At 37.3% G+C, this 23,808-nt stretch overlaps 1 protein-coding gene across 1 annotated transcript in view; it reads left to right on the top strand.

The window, feature by feature from the left end:
* spata17 (spermatogenesis associated 17) overlaps nucleotides 1-23,475 on the top strand; it is a 54,108-nt gene extending 30,633 nt beyond the window's left edge. The window contains exons 8-10 of the mRNA XM_066714841.1: nucleotides 4,073-4,221; nucleotides 9,151-9,286; nucleotides 23,009-23,475. Of these exons, the coding sequence (XP_066570938.1) occupies nucleotides 4,073-4,221; nucleotides 9,151-9,286; nucleotides 23,009-23,089 (366 nt within the window). The 3' untranslated portion in view covers nucleotides 23,090-23,475. The remainder of the gene's footprint in view (nucleotides 1-4,072; nucleotides 4,222-9,150; nucleotides 9,287-23,008) is intronic.
* Nucleotides 23,476-23,808: the final 333 nt, after the last annotated feature.

The raw sequence follows: 23,808 nt of genomic DNA, 5'->3' as shown, positions 1-23,808 counted from the left end.
CAGAGACATTGCTACAGGAAACGAGAATGCTTTCAGTACACTTCAGAATAAATTGAAATTGTAATAACATTATACTTTTCTATTTCTTATTCTTACTTTGGCAGAGTGTTAACCTCCTACATATAACAGAATAGAAAGCCAAGGTATTTTTAAGGACTATCCACATAATTTGCCAATATTTACAGAGGGATAATGATATGTATTCTGTATAAAGGTATCCATTCTTTAAACATCTTAGCTTAGGTACTGTTCTAGTCAGTTATTTTTGTGAGAATGAAACTGGTTTTCATTCCCTGACCTGAACAAAACTAACCAAAGCCATGAAAAAACACTAATTGACACAAGCTGCTTTCTATTTTACAAGTATACATTTTAAGTAATGAAGAATAGACCCTGTACTTCCTACAAAGATTTCCAAACGGTTTGAACAAGCATCGTATCAATGTAGTATAAAGTCCAAAGGCACAGGAACGGATTTTATGCTGCAATGCCATTTCAAATTCAAATACATGTATATAATTTTTTAAGGTTTTAACTATGGCACTCATTGCTTTTCACATTAAGGGAAAAAGCAGCTCTTGTCATGAATCTACTCATCAGACATGAATTTACAACTATACAACTTTGTGGCCTATAAATGTATTTCCTATGATTCCACAGGGTGCACATATTCAGTTGCCTAGAGCTGGTGTATGTATCCTAATGTTCTGAATTATAACTTTACATATAATATAAGCTGACTTCTGAATAATTAACATATACAAGAGAGAACCAGAGAAGAAAAATCCTAGACCTAACATTAAAGCTATTGTGGGAGCTGCCTTAAAGAAACTGGTCATGTGAACTTACACAATAATTCAACTTTCATATGAATCTGGGTGTGAGCAACTTGGTAAGGTAGGCAATACTTTATTGATAGTAAATTCCAGAGGTGTCTTTTAAAAGAACATGGAAACATCCAGCGTTCACTTCACATGGACACATATGAGAACATGATACTGGCATTATACCCTGTGTAAGTTAGGCTTTAAAAGGGTTGGATGATGATTTTATTGGAGTTCCCTGGAACAGCAAGTCACAATATGTTGACATCCAGTAGCAGCTGCTGTAGCTGCACCACAGAGGTGATTCGAGGGGAGCCTCTGAGGATCAGATCAGGGACAGCTCTCAGGCCTGACTTTCAGAAACAGACATGCAATTCAAGTAACAAAACCCCTGTTACAGATGATACATAAAATCATCAAATTAAGTTACTATCATTTTGTTCTTTAAATTGACTTTTGATCCTTCCTTTTAAAGTCATGGTAACTCCCCTCCACCTCCCCTTAAAAGTCAACTGCATAGTGCTTCTTGAAAAACTTTTTTTTTTTTACTAAAAAGCAGATTGAATATTAACATTTTGGGGCATCCATTTGCTTTATTGCACCATGGATCTGTACCATAAATGATGGATATACAGTGAGGGAAAAAAGTATTTGATCCCCTGCTGATTTTGTACGTTTTCCCACTGACAAAGAAATGATCAGTCTATAATTTTAATGCCAGGTGTATTTTAACAGTGAGAGACAGAATAACAGCAAAAAATCCAGAAAAACACATTTCAAAAAAGTTATAAATTGATTTGCATGATAATGAGGAAAATAAGTATTTGATCCCCTATCAATCAGCAAGATTTCTGGCTCCCAGGTGTCTTTTATACAGGTAACGAGCTGAGATTAGGAGCACTCTCTTAAAGGGAGTGCTCCTAATCTCAGCTCGTTACCTGTATAAAAGACACCTGTCCACAGAAGCAATCAATCAATCAGATTCCAAACTCTCCACCATGGCCAAGACCAAAGAGCTGTCCAAGGATGTCAGGGACAAGATTGTAGACCTACACAAGGCTGGTATGGGCTACAAGACCATCGCCAAGCAGCTTGGTGAGAAGGTGACAACAGTTGGTGCGATTATTCGCAAATGGAAGAAACACAAAATAACTGTCAGTCTCCCTCGGTCTGGGGCTCCATGCAATATCTCACCTCGTGGAGTTTCAATGATCATGAGAACGGTGAGGAATCAGCCCAGAACTACACGGGAGGATCTTGTTAATGATCTCAAGGCAGCTGGGACCACAGTCACCAAGAAAACAATTGGTAACACACTACGCCGTGAAGGACTGAAATCCTGCAGCGCCCGCAAGGCCCCCTGCTCAAGAAAGCACATGTACAGGCCCGTCTGAAGTTTGCCAATGAACATCTGAATGATTCAGAGGAGAACTGGGTGAAAGTGTTGTGGTCAGATGAGACCAAAATCGAGCTCTTTGGCATCAACTCAACTCGCCGTGTTTGGAGGAGGAGGAATGACCCCAAGAACAGCATCCCCACCGTCAAACATGGAGGTGGAAACATTATGCTTTGGGGGTGTTTTTCTGCTAAGGGGACAGGACAACTGCACCGCATCAAAGGGACGATGGACGGGGCCATGTACCGTCAAATCTTGGGTGAGAACCTCCTTCCCTCAGCCAGGGCATTGAAAATGGGTCGTGGATGGGTATTCCAGCATGACCCAAAACACACAGCCAAGGCAACAAAGGAGTGGCTCAAGAAGAAGCACATTAAGGTCCTGGAGTGGCCTAGCCAGTCTCCAGACCTTAATCCCATAGAAAATCTGTGGAGGGAGCTGAAGGTTCGAGTTGCCAAAGATCAGCCTCGAAACCTTAATGACTTGGAGAGGATCTGCAAAGAGGAGTGGGACAAAATCCCTCCTGAGATGTGTGCAAACCTGGTGGCCAACTACAAGAAACGTCTGACCTCTGTGATTGCCAACAAGGGTTTTGCCACCAAGTACTAAGTCGAAGGGGTCAAATACTTATTTCCCTCATTAACATGCAAATCAATTTATAACTTTTTTGAAATGCATTTTTCTGGATTTTTTTGTTGTTATTCTGTCTCTCACTGCTAAAATACACCTACCATTAAAATTATAGACTGATCATTTCTTTGTCAGTGGGCAAACGTACAAAATCAGCAGGGGATCAAATACTTTTTTCCCCCACTGTATAAATGTCAGTGCTGAGAGGTGGCTGACAAGACGGTGTCTGCACTTTGTGTTATGTGACATATACAGAAAATGAAACCAGCATTACCCTTGCCTCTAAAACTCTCTCTCTCTCTCCCTGTGTAGCGCAGAAGTGCATGATCTACTCATTGAGTTACAAAAAAAGTAGATCACTCACTTACAGTATTTCTCTACTGTGCACAGGGACACAGAGAGAGAGCGAGAGAGAGAGAGAGAGAGATTCCTCTTGACCTAGTGGGACCCTGTGAGCCCGAGAGTTATCAGTGAAAGCTGTATTAGTCCTCTCCACAATGTTATAGCTCCGCCATATCACTGTGTAATAGAGCAGATGGCTTGGCAGCAGATTTTAAAGTTCGCTGCTTACATCCCACCTACATTAGTGCAGGAGCTGATTGGGAGAGCATAAAGAACAGAATTGGTGACCCCCACCCAAAACAAAACCCACACCATATATAGCAGTACAGTCATTCTTAATTTGACCTACAGCTAATTGACTAAATGCATTTTCTTTTAATGCAGACATTCGAAAACCCTTTCAATATGTGTGTGTTTACGTGTGTTGGTCCCCATGTGACTTGAGTTAAAGAAAGGAAAGACAACAGCAGGTGATAAAAGTGTACAAAATTGTTCTACCCTTTGGCACTCTGTGGAATAGGATATAAAACAATATAACAAAGGGTCTCCTTCTCCAATACTTATACATAAATAAATGGGTCTAACATCCCCTGTTGGCTTGCCGACTGCATACATTTCTATATGGTAGCATTGATTTACAGGTGAAGACTGCAGCCTCTGCTTCCAAAAGTGAGCGTTTCCTCAATGCCCATCTATCAGGCAAATGTTATCAACCCATCATACTATTTGCAACGGTGCATCAGGAGAAACTGCTTTTATTAATAATTTAAAGAAAATAGGAGTTTGTGGAGCTTTCAGCAGCCTCGTGGGCTCCCAGTGTCATCAATAATGTGTCAGAAAGACCCACAATAAAACATTTACCTTATCCTGTACCTGTCAGGGGCCCTTCCGAGATCCCGCTGAAGTATTGCAGCAGCGGTACAAGCCTCTGGAGCCAACCTTGCGCGTGGCCACATCAATCACGTCAGAGGAGGAGGCCAGAGAGGAGCAGAGGCGGGAGGAGTGGAGGGGCCGCGTGAACGAAGAGCTGTGAGTTCTTGTCTTGGCGTGCTCTTTGCCCCCACTGCTGCTTTTTGGTTGCTTTGTATCGTGGTCTGTTGGTTTGTGTTTTGCTTTATCAGGTGCTTCTCGAAGACTATTTTATCTTCCCTTCAGGACCAAGAAAATAAATACATGGGGGAAAAAAAACTTCAAGAAAAACATCTGTCATTTAGAGGCCTGGGTTAATTTTGTGCTTGGGGAATTCATTAGGGAGTAAGACTGCGGCCCTGCGCTGGCACGGTAACTTCCGGTGGACAGACGTGACAAGTACGGTGGACACATGCATGATATTTTGTCAATTTGCTTATTAGCTTATTAAATATTATTATAAAAAGGAAAGAGTTGACTTTGCTACAGTAATAGCTACATGGTTCATGTGGCCTATTCCAAGCTATGAGTTGTACAAATTTGCTAAGTTTATTAAGATATAACGACATATATAGTTTGTTTTAGTTTTTTTTACTCATGCAGACTTTTCCTGATACATGTGTGTGGATTTTTGGCATGAACTCATCAAGCAGAGAGTAAAGCACAGAAACCAGCAGCACCATTCACTGCACTTGATTTGATTACAATGTGACTCAGTAGATACAAGGTCAATAGAGAAGATGGAAAACAAAGTTCATTTTTTCCATTATTTTGGAATTGGAAACATTTGGGATCCTATAACGATGAGTGTGATTTCTGTGCTGCAGATTATTTAATCAATATTTTATTTCAGATAGAATTCCTTTCATTTTTTTAAAATGTTTTTGCATTTTGTCCAATTTCCTGAGCTAATTTAGATATCTCAGTTTTTGAAGCAACATAACAGAAACTATCATTATGTGTTAAGATCATTCCCACAAGGCACTGCCAGGCAATATGGGATTATATAAATCTTATACATTTTCAATTACTCACTTTCCTTTTTAACTGGATATAGAGATTTTCCCTGGAGAACAATATGTGTAAAAGATCAATATCCTATGCCTGGTCATATGTTTTATTAATATGTGAGTAAAAAAGAATATATCATTGTTATCCATTGTTACCATTTGTTTATAGATTAACCCATTTAAAATCTGTGGTTAATTCAATACATAAATAAAAAACATTGCGTAAACTAAAATCTTCCCCGATAAATTATATTTATCAAAATGTACTTGGAGCAACTAAAATCATATGCCACATCAAATAATGAGTGATTACTGAAATTACCCAATATCCTATTTCTAATAAAAACATTTAATCTTAACAAATTCAGTTAAAAAGAGAGAGAGAGAAAAAAGAAACTTGACTAGAATATAATTATAACAGGGGATTATCATAATAACATTTTTAGACAATATTTATTTAACAGTACCATCTCTGTTTAAAATCCTTCCATTTATTTTAATTACTAGCACAGTGTGCAACATTTATTAATCAGCACAGCCTTTTTTCAACTTAAAACACTAAATTAGCCAACCCCATTAACACAGAGTACTCCAAACAAGCTGTAATAGGAGAGGTAGTTACTGTGCAAATCGTATTATACATTTGGGTGCTCCAGGGCACGTTTAAGCATGATTAGCCCCTTTTGATGCAGCATTCGTTGCCTTCTTCCAGCTAATTTCCAGTGGAAATTTTCAAAGAGGTACCTAAATTTGCCTCTTTTTTCTCTTTCCCCAGCTTAATTTTTCTCTAATGAAGTCCTGGCACTCCATAAAGCTTTTGATGCAGATAATATTTTGGCAGATAATTGTGATTTAAAACGGAGAAGACTTTTTTCTCTTTTTTCCTGGCTGAAACTTAGAAGTATAGTGGCGGAGTTTCAACACACAGCACTGGGCCTTAATGACAGAATTTGTTTAGAATACAGACGGAAATCTCCATTGAACCCAGTGTTCTAATTATATAAAGCAATTAGCTCAGCAGACTGCAATTTTTGATTTTTCTCCCCATCTTTTTTTTTATTTAAATCTACTGGAAATTAATGGCTTGTGATTTTGTTAGGGTCTGAAAGCTTCTTTGCCACTTCAAAGACAAATTATATCTACCCCCAGACTACTGTATATTAAACATTTCTCACAATTCAGTCTTTGTATCGTATAGTGTCGAGATAAATGTTTTGAAACTGTCTGAACTGTGTACATAGGTTAAGGACAAATCTGTCTTATTTTAGGGATAAACTAAAATAATGTCCACTCCTTTGTTAAACATTACAGCGTGGTATACATATAATAAATTAACCTTTTTATCCCCAACATGTATTCAGACTACTTCTACTTCAGAATATTCTTCAATCTCCATTTCAGAGTTTACCTGATGAATCATTTACCTGATCATTTGACCTTATCAAATGAACATAAAAAATGTTTTCTACTAGCCCCTGCCCAGTAGTCTACTGAGTTGAGTTTCTGAGGTGGAGGATAGTGACTTCAGAAAGATGGAAACCATTGTGATTTTGTCTGTGTGCCCCCATCTTATCACGAGCAGGATATATCTCATTGACCTCCTGGTAGCTCTGAATCAGTGCTCATTCTTCACCAGGATACAGGCACCTATTTTGTAAATGTCAACTGACTTATAAAGATGTTTTCTTAGTAGAAAAAAGGACATGTAGTACATGTGTCCACCATGTTAAATGTCACTGTAATTGAAAACCCAACATGACTAATACGATTTTACAGTGGCAGGCCGATAAGCTTTCCATAACTTTGAATACACTAGAAAGGATCTCAGGTTTGGACCTTACACTCCCTTGCACTGATGAAGGCAAAATTAAAAACGTTTTCTTTGTTTCCCCCTGTTTAAAGCAATTATTCATATTCTCTGCATTTTATGGTGGTTTCTTTGCTTTGATTGTTGTTACTTTGGTTTAGTTCTTGTGTTGTTTGTTTGTGTATTTAGAATTCATCAGTGTTGTGGAGAATTAAAAAAGCACCACCAGTTTGTAAGTCAGTGCTTTGATTCTGCCTGCTGCTTCCTGCCATAAAATGAGCATCCCGCCATTTTAACAGCTTGATGTATCTGTGCTTCACATTGGTCATCATACGACAATCACGCTAATATGTCTGGATTCATTTTTTAAGGAGGTTTCAATGATATGCCAAAAGGGCCTATTAGCAACCCTTTAAAGTCTCGCAGTAGATCAACTGAACTGATCCTTTCCCTTTTTGGTTGAGGCTTCGTATAGCAGTGCATGGTCCACTCAGCCACTGATCCCTCGTGAGAAGTCAAACTTTCCTTAATGGCTTTGAATGAATAAAAACTACCCTATTAAAATGCAATTCAGAGGCAATGAAAGCAGTAAGTGAAACAGCCGGCTACCACCACAACCATTGTGTATTCTGGGACATTGGGGCCACATTAATTTTTTTCAGTGATGTCCGTCCCATGTGCACATTAGCATGGATTGCTCTGTAATCTGTCTTGCAGGAGCGGCCCTTGTCTCCAGTGAATAGGAATGTCTGTGCAATATTGTATCATTATTTAAAGAGCCAGTGCCTTTTTATGCCCGTTTTGGCTATCTGTGTGTGTTTCGTGTTTGTTTGTTTGTTGCTTTTTATTGTATTTATGTATTTAATTTTCAATTGGGTGCTTCAAGTTTTCTTTGACAAAAGAATATGTTATCTGCTTGCAAATACTGAGAAGAAAAAAATATGTACTTGCCAGAAAGCTGCTAATGTCCAATGGATTGTAACTGATGTTTTTTCTAGTTATAAACTCTTTTTATAGAAAATGTAAGTACTTAAACAACTTTTCAAACCCAATTTAAGAAATACAAAACAAAAATCCCACTGAGTTAACAACTAAATACTAATGATATTTAAATAAAGTTATCTTATTTTATTATTTTCATTACAAACACCAACAGCTCAACAAAAATATCAGCCTTCCATCTTATGAAATGTCTATTTGATTGCAGCCTTTGATTTATCTTTTTTTTTCCAAGAATATTACTTTGTATGTACAAAAATAAGTAATTGCCTTATTGTTGTAGTGCCCTTAATAATAATTGTCTACAAAAACACAAATCGGTCAGTATTTTCTTTTCTTTTCTGAGAAGTATTAACTGACAATCAAAGATAAGTTACGTAATGGTCTCTCTGTGTTACAGAAGTGAGAAGGCACCGTACTACAGAGTAATCTCTGTTTGTGTGCCAAGGTTGTTGTTTGTTTGTTTGTTTTCTGATGAGCCAAGCCAAAGCCCTTTGGAATTTAGACAGCCCACACAGACACCTCTTGTACCATGTTGGATAAATCTTCCCCCCAGCAACGTGTCTTGGGTGCAATTTGCAAAATCAACCTCCCTGTAATTAACATCTGGCACTTTTCCTAAGTAACAGCTATTTACACTGAACATTTTTCCCAACAAACTGCCACTCTCCCATTTCAGTCCATCGCAAGAAAACAATGGAGGGAAGAAGTACAAGTGGTTACAACAAAGTATTTGCTGAGGACAAGATGGAAAGAAAAAGTGCATTTAATAAACGTTTGCTCTGTAGCATATATATATATATATATATATATATATATATTATATAACAATTGACTGGTACAGATCTAGAATATGTAATCAATTAACAAAGGCCTAGGTGATTACATTGATTTCATGTGGAAAACGTGGCCAGGTAGCAAATAGATTTATAATCAAAATCAAAGGAGGTTCTGAAAAGTAAACAACCAATAAAGAAAAACGGCACAACATTTAATTCTGATTGACAAATCATTGTGTGTTTTGGAAGTGGTGGGTGCATTTAACACTGGCAAACCGCACCCAATATCTGGGATACTTCTAGAAATGTCTGTTTCGTCAATACGCTGCTCTCAGACTACACAATGGAGTGTATCCCCTCCACTAGTATGCTAGATTATGTTATTTTTTAATAAGTAGTATCTAGCGGTCAGTGGGCGCCATTATTTCAGTGTGCTTTTGTTTCCCCCCCTCAGGTTCCGCCCTTTCTCTAACACACACAAGAATAAGAAATACGAGGGGATGCTCCACACCTCAACCAAGTTTGAGCAGGTGGCCTTTGGCAGCAAACACTTCAGAGAAGAGAATGTAGACAAACTGAAGGAAAAGAAGGTACGTTCCAGGTGCTGTTGTCTTCTGTCTCATCTAGCGTCATGGATTTGTATCTCATCCCATAACTCTTGGAAGGCCTTGTATTTTTGCTCTAAACACGTATATTTCTTTGTTGTTGTTTTTTCAGTGTTCATATGATTGCTGTTTTTACATTGGATGTAAGTCTGACAGACCAGTATGAAACTACAGTATGATATATATATATATATATATATATATATATATATATATATATAATCAAAGCAAAACATTCCAGTACGAGTGAAAGAATGAAAATAAAAAGTTCCAGGTAAATGGCAAATAAAACCCTCTCTCTTTGCCAAGCGGTAGGTAATTGACTGTGTCTTTTTCAAAGGGCTGTCATGGATGAGGGTGCTTAATTACCTCCGAGCAGCAGGCACTACCCTCTGCTTCGAGTGCTATTGCCCAGAAAAACTTCTAGTTGAATCAAATTTTGAAAATAAATAAAAACCTAGTGCTGACAACAGTCGTACGCTTTGTTAGCGAGGTGTGTTTTACAGGCCTACGTGGCATTTAATTATGACTTGTGCGGCTTCAAAACCTAAGAACACCCCCCGGCGGATTCATTTACAGAGACTAAGCATATTGCACAGAACATAAAGCTGACCTTTACTGTCTGCAGCCTTCGCAATTGGGTGGGATGGGGAAGCCATCACGTATTTAATGTGGCACAACACTGTCTGCAGAAACTTGGGTGGGACTGTGCACACGGCAAGCCCATCGTGTCTGTGATTGAAGCTGCTGTCACTGGCATCTCGACAGTAATGAACATCCGGCTTAACGACCGTGGTTACGATTATCATAATTGATGTGCAAGTGCTAAGATCGTTACTGGACAAATTTACAGTGGAGTTGGCTTCAGTTTTTGGAGTTAACTGTACTTTTCTTCCAGCCCCAAACAAGAGGAAAAACGTTGAACCTGTGGTTACATGAGGGCTATATTAATATATTAAATGGGATATCTGGACAAAAGCATCCCCTGGACTGGGGTGGTACATCTTGCGTTATGTGGTTAATTGAGTTGCCTGGAGGAAGGAGGTTGTCTGTATATCATACAGGTCCACAATCCCTTATCCACGATTCCGAAATTCGAAAAGCTCTGAAAAGGGAATGGGCATGGTGTCAGTAGAATCAAGGTCACGTTCGTGTAGTGCAGATGTCCGCAGTTCTGCGCAGATCTGCAGAATCCCAGCGATCCCATTGGGGAAGCAGCGCAACTGTGCAAATCTGCGCTACAAGAACACGACCCTGGAGTTTTGAGAGTGTGATCGTTTCCTCTAAAATAAATACAAATATTTGATCAAAAAGACAGTTCGATAAAAACTAGTTATTTTATCTATAATGTTACTGTTATTATTATCATCATTAGCTATTATACGTAGACTGATTAAAGAGAAAACAATAATAATTAGTAGCTAGGCTACCGAGCAGTTGATTCAACTGGTTCCTAAATTACAAGTAACCATTCATTCAGTACTTCAGTAAGAAACCTGCAGTCTGGCAGCACTTCAAATATAATGAGAAAACTAAGAAAACATCAAGATACTAAACTGAATGTGACTACAATATGATTGGAAAAAAATACAACGATTTAAGTGACATCTGAAGAGTGAAATCAATCAAAATCCATTTGTGAGATTTTTGTGTTTATTTATTTCTTAGACAAAGCTGTGAAGGATTTGGAAGTAAAATAATTATTTTGAATGTAAGTCAGTCCCTGATTCTTATATATATTTAGAGTAATATGTAATATTTGAATTTAATATACATTTAGGTCAATATGATGAAATTAAATAGCATGACTAAAATGTGACTAAAACTAATGCAATATAAGTTGACTAAAACTAACAAAGATTTTAGTAAACTTGTCCTTGACTAAAATGTGACTATATCTCATATTCATAGACATTTTAGTCGACCTGATTAAGACTATGACTAAATAAAAAAAACGATGACTAAATGAACAAATGGCTGTGTCTCAGCACTCCTAGCAGTCACACATGCATCAGGTGCTCTCCGATATTGTTTGCTTTTTTGTTTGTAGTTTTATGTTTTATTGAATGTACATGTTTGAAGTTTTATTGTACATTCACTGCAAAAACTATGAATGTGTTTGCATACGGGGTTCTGCTACAGACCGTGCTGCAGTGTAATACACACTACATATACTGTACTAACTTCATGAAATCCCCAAAACACAGAATTCCAAAACACATTTGGCCCCAATGGTTTTGGATAAGGTTTGGATAAGGGATAACCTGTATTCCTCGTGATGAGTAAACAATTTAACTACTCTACTTGTCTCACTAATGGTGGCTAATCTATAAGAGACACTATGTCAACAGTCAAATTAAAAGTTATTTTGAATAGTTGTATACAGTGGTTTGACTTTGCTGCTCAAAATAAAACACAAAACAAAACAAAAACATGATTTTAAACTCCCATATCCCTTGTGGCAGTACTGTGAGCACTGAAGTAATGTCACATGGAAGTTAATACAATACGTCAGGAATGCTGAACGCTGGGATTGATTATTCTCCTAAAAGATGCTCCTCCCCCAGAATGTCACATGCTTTCAGAGGAAGACTGCCTGAAGTCAGTGCCTCTAAAAAGTTCCTTTCCTGTGCATGTTTTTGCATATTTTTTACTAGGATTCAACTGTCAAACATCTCCAGTAGGGCACTGCCACTATGCTTCACAAAGGTATTCCCTAAACACAGTGGTCATAATGCTCTTGCTGCAACTACTAAAGCTACTACAATTTTCACTATTACTGATGTAAGAATTTATCTATTTACATTCATTGGCAGTTGGCTTTGATTGCAGTTTCCATTTTCCAACTTCTCTCTAAGTTTAGAGGTCACACTGTCTTTCTTTTCCATTGGGTTTCTTCCTCTTCATCTTTCACCACAGCTTTCTTGCAGCCAGAGCGTCATTAACCTGCTGCAAAGCAAACTCTCTGGCAGTAATTAGTGTGGCACAACACACAGCATGTCAAAATGTTCCCCGTTTGAGTGGATTAGTGCTCCCTGATAATATTGCCACAAAAAGAACTTTTTTAGCTTCTTGGGCAGCCTCCCGCGAGTCACAGTAGGGGAAGCGCTGTTGATCCATAGCATATCAATATCAACAACAAAAACATATTTCATAAATAAATAAATAAAATTAAAATTAAAAGCCCACAGCTGATTTATGCTAAATCTCTTTATTGCTGCCACTGATGGGTCTCTTTTGATCGTATTGGGCCCTCTTGTGTTATTCGTGGGTTCTGTCTCTTATTCTGAAAAGATGTGCCCTTTATTTAACCCTGGACTTCATAGTAAAAATGGAGACTCTTATGTTTTTATAAATGGAATGTTTTCCTTTACAGAGTTTAAGAATAACTGTAATACAATTGATGACTAGATTACTACAGTGGATTAAATAAACTGGAGTTTAGTTTGAGACAGTTGAAACTTTAGAGGTTGATGAATGAGTTTAAGAGGTTTTAAAATGAAATAACAATAGTATTTTCACTCTCTTAGATGTGATGGGGGTTGTATTGGATCAGTGAAAGACTTTGACAGTGACACAACTATCACACTGACATCATCTTTTGCAGGTTTTACCCAATTTCTTGCAGTGGATAAAATACCACTTCCAAAATGTTTTATCATATTTATCATATTTATATTTTGTCACATACAAAAGCGACCATGTGAAAATTACAGTTTTTTAACTCTTGAGAACAATGCAATCGATATGGAAAACATAAAAATACTTGAATTTAAGTTTAAGTTATTATTATTATTATTATTATTATTATTATTATTATTATTATTATTATTATTACTCAAAGATTGGTTATTATATAAGAGGCAAAATGTCATATTTCAAAAGTGCATGCAAACTTCTCCATTTAATCTGAAGCTGGTTAGCAATTATGTGCAAAAGGTTTGTCAACAAATAGTTTTTATATTTTATAAAAAGCAGATTTTCAACTCTTTAATTTCTCTGTGGGAAAGCGGTGTCCCTTGATGATATTCCTAAGCTTTGAAAAATAAATTGATTCTAAAGAGGAAATTAGATGGTACTTATTACACTGTCTAACTAGTAATCCAGTGTCATTTGTCTGTCGCTTGATGAATGTCCTGCTTTTGACTACCTTCCTTGCTTAACAATGAGAATTGCAAATCCGTGGCACAGCACAGAAACCTGCCTTTTAATGAGTCTCCATTGCCCATCAGTTTTTTTGCATTGACTCAGAGGAAGATAATGATGGATATGGTGATTTTCAAGTGCATTTCTGATTAAATTATACCCATTCCTTTTTTATTTTTTTATTTTTGGTTTTGCACCTTAAGATTTGCTTTTAACATGTCTTTACCTGAACACAGCTTTTTCATGATTTATTTAAGTTGTAAATTGAAAGGAAACCGGTGCACGAAAAATTATGAAGGGTACAGTCACATTTCTAGTAAAATTAGCAGCTGATATTTCAGAGCTTAGCCTCTCACATTGGTCAGACTGCTTTAAGTGGAACAGTTAGTGCACGCCAGGATGAAAACTTCATTTAAGCAGTCCTGTTTGCTTCCAGGCACAATCCCAGTGCTAAAGTCTGTAGACAGGACTAGATCCTTGTGATAAATTATTGCAAGGACTAGGGACTTTACAGCTATGTTTGCATAGTAAATGTTTTTAGAGTTTCTACAGAAATGTATCATCCTATCATATGTCATAAAAATAATGACACCAAATCACAGTATCACCTTAAAATTCACATAGATGTCATTATACATATAAACTATTCAACGCCCAAATATTGATTGATAAATAGACAGCTTGCTACACTTTTTGCATGGAAATTGAATGGTTGGTTAAGTACTTGTGAACAGAACATAAGTAAATCTTTCAGTTCTTACATTAGTTTTCAGAAACCCAGAAATGGTCATTTAGGAAAATGCTAAACATTATAAAATATACTGTTTTTGTTTGTTAGTTAGTTTGTTTGTTTGTTCACCCTGTCATATTCCAATGAGTAAAGGGTTAAACTCAAGCTTGCATACTAAGGTGAATTTTATTCAAGTCTGGGTTAGCCATCCTGCCATGTCACAGTCTTGATGCTTAAGAGTAATGCAGGCAGACAGAGTGACAATCACGCCGTAGTCTCCTATCCACTGTAATTAGTCTGTTAGTTAATGCAGACTTGATGAGGGGCCCTCATCAACCTCTTCATGCTGCCGAGCGAAGGCCCATGTTTTGATGTTTGCATTATCACCACCAGTGCTAACAAATTGAAACACCAGGCTAATTACAGCGGCTAATGGAGTGCGTGCCGTGGCCACGGCTCGCCGCAAAGCCTTTCCTTCAGCTCGCATTAGGGTTTCATCAATCACTGCTTTAAACTGAGGCAGAACCACTCCTAGTGCCGGCTATGTTTTAATGTTGGTTCAGTAATTGCTTTTTTCAACCCCCCCACCCCCCCAGAACCACAGCTTAGGCTATTATTTTGTTGATGTTTTTTTGTGACATACATATACACACATATATATATATATATATACACATATATGTGTGTGTATATATGTATATATATATTTAGTAATATGATTTTTATTATTATTATGGGCATCATTGTGAATATAATTATGGCTATAAGACTAGTGGCAACCTGAATATTTTTAATACAATGATTCTTTGTTACTGCCGGCTCATATTAATCATGGGCTAGATAATGCCTCACAATGATAAATCTGATGTATGAGGGGGTTGTCCAAATGTGAATAATATTTATAATGAGGAATAAAAAAAAAAAAAATGGGAGTGTGGATATGCAGGGTTTTGCTGTGCAAAGTTTCAGTAGCCCATCAAAGCCCTCTAGACCACCCTGCATGAGTGCCAAAAAGGTAATTTACTTTAATTATTTCAGTGACATAATAGAGCTCTTACATATATAGTTGTACTCAGAAGTATTCACAACCTTCAGCTGAAACTACAGGGAGCATGGAAATCAGTATGTTATAAACTAAGTGCACTGTTATCATGATAATAATGAAAATGTTGCAGACATAATTACTTAAAATATAATAAAACCAACATGAGTTTATTATAGCCTGCATGCCGTTATTTTACTCTACATTTACATTAGGAACAGTATTAGTTTATCGCCATCTGCAACAGAGTAACGGTATACAGGTATAAGTATTAGTATAGGCTGTAAAATATATTTGTATTATATTATCATCTGCATATGAAAGCATAGCTATTTGGATTCGTTTGGTGACTTTGCTTTGTCTTGTTCAAACTGCCTGACAATCTTGTCTCTGTTCTTCATCATTGTGTTTATTGTTGTTTCTGGTGAACTCCATTGTTTAGATGCTTGAATTCGTTTTTTAAATATGAATATAATTTATTAATTTATTTTCTTGCTCAGTGCTGAGTGCTTTCCTTTTGTTGTTGTTGTCTTTCTTTTACTACAGGAGGCTAACGAGCGTCTTTGCTGATGTTATTTGTGCTAAACTCCCACCTCTTTTTAATTTTTACTGTCCCCGATACTGTTTTATACAGAAATAAATTCTGCCCAGAGGATCCTGTAAACTTTTGACTCCCACTACATTGATTTATATGCGGAGTGCCGAGCACAGCTCAACAGGGCTAAACTGATCCCGACATGGCTGGTTTTCCCCAGCACCACATGGGCACTATATACTGGTGACCATCACTGTAAGTTGAGCACTCGATTTACTGCCAGTCAAATGGTGTGGGTGAAAGGATGTAATGTAATGACCATAGACAAAATATTTCACCCAATCATCACCAGGCAATAAGCAACAACTGACTTGACAATGTCTCAAAGCCCATCATTTTTTCATTTGTAAATAGTTATGGACAAAATTGAATGTTTCTAGATGACAAAGTATGTATATCTTGAGCTAACACAAAATTGAGTCCTCATGCAGATATGTCACAAGCCATCGTGGGCCATGGGAAACAATTCATTTGGAAAGAAAAACAAACAAATAGGCCACACCGGCAAAAAATACAGCAACAACAGAAATCCTTTTGTGGCCTATTGAGGGTGTTATGTATAGGAAGCTGACTTTGTGTGTCTGTCTTAAACAATCATTGTTTGTGTTTGTTACTGAGCTTTAGCACTGGTTCCAAGACTATTCCTATGCCATTACAAACGTAGGCAATGACATTTTGCGATTGTTGGAGCAATCCATATATTTGACATACATAGCATACGGAATGAAATCTGTTCAGCATATCCTTTTTGAATCTTTGCATTTTCCAACGATAGCTAAGAAATTAAGCTTTCATGTTTGATATAAATCAATAGTCTATTGTGTTTCATACTTTCAGTATATGATCAGAAATGTCAGTCATCTGTAGAATTGTGTTTGTTAGTTTAAAAGTAACAAGGGATTCATTCCAGACCAAATTACATACACTGGATAATAATCATAATAATAATAATAATAATAAACTATATAAAGTTCCCATATTTCTCATGTGATGATACACAGTTTTTTTGCAGGTAATTCTGTGATTGTGTTTTCATAAAGGCACTTAATGATTTGTAATGAAAAGGTCCGAGGAGACGTCTGCAAATTAAACTGTGGGTTGGAGTTTTATTCATAATTTCTTGTAAGGAAGACACAATCTAAGCCTTGTTGTCTTGTCAGGATCGTCACAGGAAACGTGGAATTAGTCAGAAACACAGTGTGCATGCACCTTGAGTCATCTGCACACAAATAAAGGGAAAATCATTCTAACATTAATATGCTCTAACAGGTAAATGAGCAGTAACTCCTAAATCAATTTCTCAAGAAATAATAGCATCCTATTCTTCGTCTTACTGTCTGATATTAAACGTTTTTTATGGGTGCTTTTGATGTGGTCTATAAACCAGTTCTAATTTTGTGACAGATCATAATATCTCCAGTTACTCATTCCATCTTCAGTAAAATGCCCCTCTACGGTTGTAACTACAGTGCGTGCAAGGATGGTTTCGAGCCAGTAGTAGACCGCAGGGTTACTTCTGAGAAAAGAACCCTTGTATTTTGTTTTGAATAAAAAAGGATATGTAAATTCAACCAGTCAAAAGCAAATACAAAAGCAAACTAAGATTCTTTCCTCCCGACATTGGTCCTCCAGATGTAATCCCATAATTTCTGGGATATAGAAAAGAATACATAAACAGGGAAGAAACAATTGAAAACTCCACTTAAAGCTGCAAATGCACATTATGCGTTATGTTAAAAGGGGTTGGTTGACAAATGAAATGGCTAACCTCTGTTGATCCAGCGAAGAGTGGGATTAAATGAATACCTTTGATGTCTATCTATCTCGCTGTAATCTTTGTGTGGGGATTGTGCATACTTTATCTGCATGGTGTAACGATTGCCACGATGCAGACAAATGTGGTCATTGCTTTTCATTATCATAAGGCCGTAGTAGACGTAACCAGAGAGCAGGCCATAGCAAATGGGTTTCTTATCGACACTGATGTAAATACAAGAGCGGCCCGGTGACTGCCTGTCGTTTCATTTGGCTGTTGTGTTGTGAAGGTGGCTGTTAAAAGTACTCTTGACTGGTATTGATGTTTTGAAAGAGTATTCTTCCATTTGCCTTAAAATATCAAATCTACGATCTAGTGATGTGTTTTTAAGTGGATATTGGCAGCTTGGTTAATGGTCAAGTTTAAAAAAATCTAAATATTTTATTTGTTGATTTGGCAGAAAAGGCACGCCCCATACCATAGCTTGTAAAAGGAGGACACATTTGACAGCCTTTATGCTTCTGAGACAACTTGCTCAACAGTATTTACGGTATATGAAAAGGAGTCAGTTGTGTATTCAGGCACAGGGAGATATGAGCAAGTCAGTGTGTCGAGTGAAGAGGAACCACGCTGTCTGTATATCACTCATTCCATCCAAACTTCTGGCATATATGAAAGACAGACAGAGAGACGGAGTACACGGAAGCAAAACAGATATGTATTCATTTAATGATTGGAGTGCCACTGATTTTCTTTTTCCTTGTTACTGAACAAAGGAATCTAATCTTGACATTATTCAGACTACATTTTATTGCGAATTAAATTAGATTGCAATTAATGTTTTTTTTGCTTTTGCTTCAGAAGATCCCCTAATAAAAAAACATGTTTTAGCTCGCACCCTGCTGTGAGAGTAATCTCATGATGTTTTTTTTTTTTTTTGGTATACTATTATCTGGTGCACTTTAGAAAAAAGTTATATTTAAAAAAAATGGTCTGAGATTAAAGAAATTCATATTTCATCAGTATAGTTTGCAAGGACCCAATTGGGATGCTTTTGTGATCTTAGCATCCTTCTGATGGTCATACACTGTAAACTATAAAGCAAAAGAAATACATTGCCATATAATTAATCTCTGCTTCAAAATCACCTAGATAATCAGTCTGTCTTGCAATGGGAGTACAAAGCCTAGCATGTTCCTTGAAACAGACTGTTGTTTTTTGTTTTTTACAGACAAGATACTATTAGTATTAATTAGTATGGCAGGCTTCACTTCTGCAGAGCCTACTTCAGTTTGAAGAAGAAGAAGAAGATGAAGATGAAGAATTGCATTTAAATAGTGCCACACCTCATCCACTACTGAAAGGTGGCATCCACTGAGGCAGCCATTCTGTGCCAGCTTTTCAACTCACGACAGATAAGATGGTGAAGTGTGAAATGATCCCCTACTTTTTGGGAGAAGTGTATTATTATGTTGGTGCCTTCAGACTCAACATGGATTGACGTGAAAGGAATTGACAGCCAATGGACCTCTTTAATAGAATTGAACACAACCCCTAATTGGCTGTTGTTAAAGGGTAAATACTCAGCATGTGTACCTTCGCTTAGCAGCCAAACATGAGTGACAAAATAGAAATAACTTCTACAATAATAATTGTAATAGATTAAATTGAATCTCTACCCTCCAATCTAGGCAATTACAAGGAGAAGTGATTCACATATTTAAAATCCTGAATCCTGGGATGGACAAAGCCTCAAGGATTAATTCTGTCTTGGCACTGGAGGCCACACATGGAAGTAAATATGGTGTGTTTAGAATTGAAAATATGATCGTCACACAAAGAGCTGTGTGGACCAGCTTCCCTGCCAGACTTTCTCTCTGGGTTCCTTCATGGAAGAAGCTGGATAAATGTTATGGCTCTAAAAATCACACCGTAACGATGGTCTGAACTCTCACCTCGCATACATAACCTTTCTCGTGTTCTTGTGTTTTAGCTGGGTTAATCTGAACCTCTGCAAAGACAGGGGTAGTGTTCTGGCTAATGACGTGGATTAGGTGAAGGTCTCTCCCTTAACAGCGTCTGGGCCCGGCGGTGGGAATTAAAAATTACAGGGCCAACTTCTTTCAGTTGCTAAAATAATGTAAACTCATTTCACTAGGGCCAGGGTTGGTGTCAGGGTGCCTCGATGCGAAAAGTGCATTGGAAGCATTAGGACTTGACAGGGCCCTTCTCGAAATAAGTAAAATTAATGGAGCTCTTTTCATGTACGACAAGGCCGCGGCACCCCTTTCATGCTGCTTACAGTCAGTGAAAAGTCAATACTTTTTTATTACTTGATGCTGACCTACATTCTGCACTACAAGTGCTGGCCCCACTAATTGGTTTCAATTGTGAAAAAACTTCATCCCAAAGAACACAGGAGCAAATAAATCAATCTTTCTCTTTTTCTTTCTTTCTTTATTTACTTTATTGAGGAACTTTGGAGAAGGGATAAAAGGAGCTGGGAGGCTGTTAAGTTTTCCTTGTTAATGCGTGTATTTTGTAACAGCCCCTGTCAGTGCACATACAAAATGCTAACTGCTGAACAGGACACTACGGCATTTTGTAATTCTCACACACGTTCCGAGTTTATGGTTGTCTTTGTTTCTGTAGTGATCCTACACTCTGTCCAAATTTGCTATTTCCCTACTGTCATTTGTTACTTAGTGGCCTGAAAGATGACCTTAATGGCTATTGTTGAACTAGACAATCCTCTTGTTAATATCCTGGACTGCCCTGGATTCTCCTCCCATGGCTTCTGTATGGCAGCTTTATTATGAAATGCTATCGTCTAAAATAAGTATCTGAAAATGCTTTGTGGCATAAACCGACATGTTTCAACACCAATGTGTTCATTGGGCCACAGCCTTAGTGCATATTTGATCTGACTATGTTGGTTTATGCCACATTTTTAATAAACACATGGATATACACATGGAAATACACTCATATACTGTTTCAAAAAGATGTCACCCATGATCATCACTTCACTTCCTGTACTTATAATTCCTACACATCTATAGAGTAAGCAATTTAATCAACCTGTTCACATTGTGTGCAGACTTATCTAAACATGCCTTGGATAGTTTGATGGGGGAGTGCAGCCATAAAACATAGATGGGATTGATATCAAATCAAGTGAGCTCGCTGCCTGTTTCCACCTCTGAGACCAATTAGAAGTACTCCGTTTTTTGCATTGGAGTGATTTTGTAATTGCTGAGTATTAGTGACAGTGATTACTGTGAATCCAACGAGCATTAAGAGACACAAAGCCTTGAGGACGTCACAAGACAACAGACCTTTCAGAGGCCTGGTGTGTCTGCGCTGCGTGTCCAGCAGGTCCTATTATATTAGCATATGACCACGGTGATGATGATTATTTCTGTTAATACTATGTTGTCTACTGCTGCTGCAATGTTGTTGTTTCTCTTATATGGTGGTATGTATTAGCCCTGTATCCTAAGTAAGTGGGAAGCATATCTGTAGTGAGTGTGTTCCCAACTCAAACTCTTGAACCATGCAGGTTCCAGTGTCGGTACAGAGCAACATAGTTCCTGATTTGGTTTCTGCTGAATTTCGCAAGTGCCGATTTTTATTTTTGCAGTTGTAGTGTCAGGAGAGAGCAGTGTTTACAAGGACAGGCGATCCCCTCACAGGGCTTTCACAGAACTATGATTGTCATAGTTCTGGACACTGACTGACAGAGGGATTGCATGAAGGCCTAGGAGCAGAAGATTGTTACTGCCCCAGTCTATGACATTAGTTTGTCCTTCCTTAAATACATTTTTTTTTTTTTTGTCTTGGGAAAAAAAGAAAAAAACTCTTTCCATGCTTACTTAAATTCTGATTCCGCTTTGTTCCTGGAAACATCATCAACATGCTGTATGGACTTGACATATAATTACCAGCCTTGTAAAGGTTATACATTTTAGACAAAATCGTTCTCCTGGGTGGTCATAATTTTGCTGCCCACACCTAGGGAGTGCCACGAGGCCCTCCGTTTCCACAGCAACTAGGCCAGTTATAAAACCTGAATCCAGTCCAACTAAAAATATCCAGACTTTTCGCAGCAGTGTAAAAAGGAGGTCACGATTACTGTTGTGCCTCATGCATTCATCATTAACAGCCTGACTGGGCCTTGTAAAAATGTATCACAGCTATGATTAAGAGGCCCAGTTAGTTCCACCAGATACATCTCCAATGAAACAGTCAAGGCTTGGGGTTTTGGGCGAGACGTAGATGGAACCAATAGCCCATTCTGAGAAGGTCCAGCTGCAACTCTGATCAGGTGGATTTACCAGATCCAAAAAAAGGTTTTCAACAAAATCAAAGTCCAAAATGTTGTCCTGTGTGGATTTCTAATGCCATGTTTGCCTCAGACAGAGTACGCTTGTGACACAGTGAGAATTACTGTACATTGAAACAGGTGGAAATATCTTTCGGAAGCTTTCAACCAGCAGAGAATCGATAAAAGACTGATGATGATGATGATTATGATGATATCTATACACAGATACATAGTTATAGTCAAAGGAAACTGTCATTATTACTACATAGTAAAAGCCAGTATGATAATATATCTATTATATATAGCTAGTAATGTACTGTGTCTTCCATAAATATTTTTAAACAAATAATGTCTAAAGCTATTATTATTTTGTATTCAAATACTAACTTGATTTTAAACCTAATTTTGGAACCCAGTACCCGTAACAGCAATAAGTAAAATGATAAGATAAAATCAGAGTGTGGCAGGGCTCTGACATGCGGACCGTCAGGAGGCAGCGTATTTCATTGTGAGCGGAATCGTCTCCCTAATGAATGAGCAGGGTGTTATGTAACGTGGCAATGGCAGCACGCTCTCTGCCACTGGCACTCAGGGGAAGTTTCTCTCTTGGTGGCCAATTACTCAAAGATAATGGAGTTATGACATTGGAGGGAGTCTGTATAGCCCTTTGCTGACTGACTGCAACAGCAATGCACACATTTTAATCCTGACTAGTTGTGCAATAATTTCATTCTATAACAGCATACTTAATTTGTTGTTGTACTTACTGTAGGTGTTAAACTATCTTTCTTTATTTCTTTCTTGAATTAATTAATTAATTCAAAATGTTTTGGAGTCATATTTAATTAATTTACACAGTGTAATAATCATCCAAACAAACTAAAACACAATATAACAATATACATTGACACAGTTTATTATCTATCAAAGTATTATTGGAGTAAAAAATAGGACACAAAATGTCACCAAGCAGATGATTCTAGCTTGTCTCTGGCCTTCTCAGATTTGACATTATGAATCTTTATCCAACATCTTCATTCATTTTGATGCCAGCATCGAGACATGGCTATTTAAATAATACAAACTGATTTTTGTTTTGTTCTTGTTTCAGCCATTCAAAACTCTGTTTACCCCAGTGCACCTCTTCGACACATATGGACAGATGTATTCCAACGCTGGAAATGTTGTGTGAGAAGCATTTCCTATTGCCTCAATCAGTATATCACAATAAATAAAACCCTACAGTAATGTTTTCTCTCCTTCATGCACCTGTTTTCTCTCTAGAATCTCTTTAATAGTTTAGTTTTTGAGTTATAATGCCATTAGCTATATTTGTACATTAAAATAAAGATTGCAATCACTTCTATGATTGAATGTCATAATAATAAACAAAATCTTAAAGGACTGCATTCCTGAAGTAAAGTTAAATTATTAATCCTAATTCAGGATTCATTAACACCCTGTAATAAATTAATGTAATGTATACAATGATACAATTAAAATAAAATAAGCCTTTGTATCAGTTAATCATCTTCATTTTTGTAACAACTGTACATTGTTTGAATATGTGGTTTATACATTATATTAAAAGTAAGTCCATCTGTGCTGTTGATGATATGGTGCTTTTCTAGTATTTACTTTCTACTAATATAATGCATCATGTCACGAAGCTGGTGATTCAACTAATCGAGGAGAGGAGAAATTGCAAACATTTCATTGTCTTCTTTGGAGTTCTCAAAGAGCACCTCTGTGATGAGCTTGAACAGCAAATCAGCAAGAAACCATTGAGACAAACTTCTCTCCCTGTACTAGAGACACTGTGCATGGCAGGAACTGTGCACTGTAGGAGGAATGGGAAGAGGACTGTAGGTATAAGGTAGGCCTACATCCAACAAAATACATTGTGAACAG

The sequence above is a fragment of the Amia ocellicauda genome, chromosome 1 (assembly GCF_036373705.1).
Source record: "Amia ocellicauda isolate fAmiCal2 chromosome 1, fAmiCal2.hap1, whole genome shotgun sequence".
In the NCBI taxonomy this organism is placed as follows: Eukaryota; Metazoa; Chordata; class Actinopteri; order Amiiformes; family Amiidae; genus Amia; species Amia ocellicauda.
The sequence above is the reverse complement of the archived record's forward strand: the minus strand, read 5'-3'. Positions and strand labels throughout refer to the sequence as shown.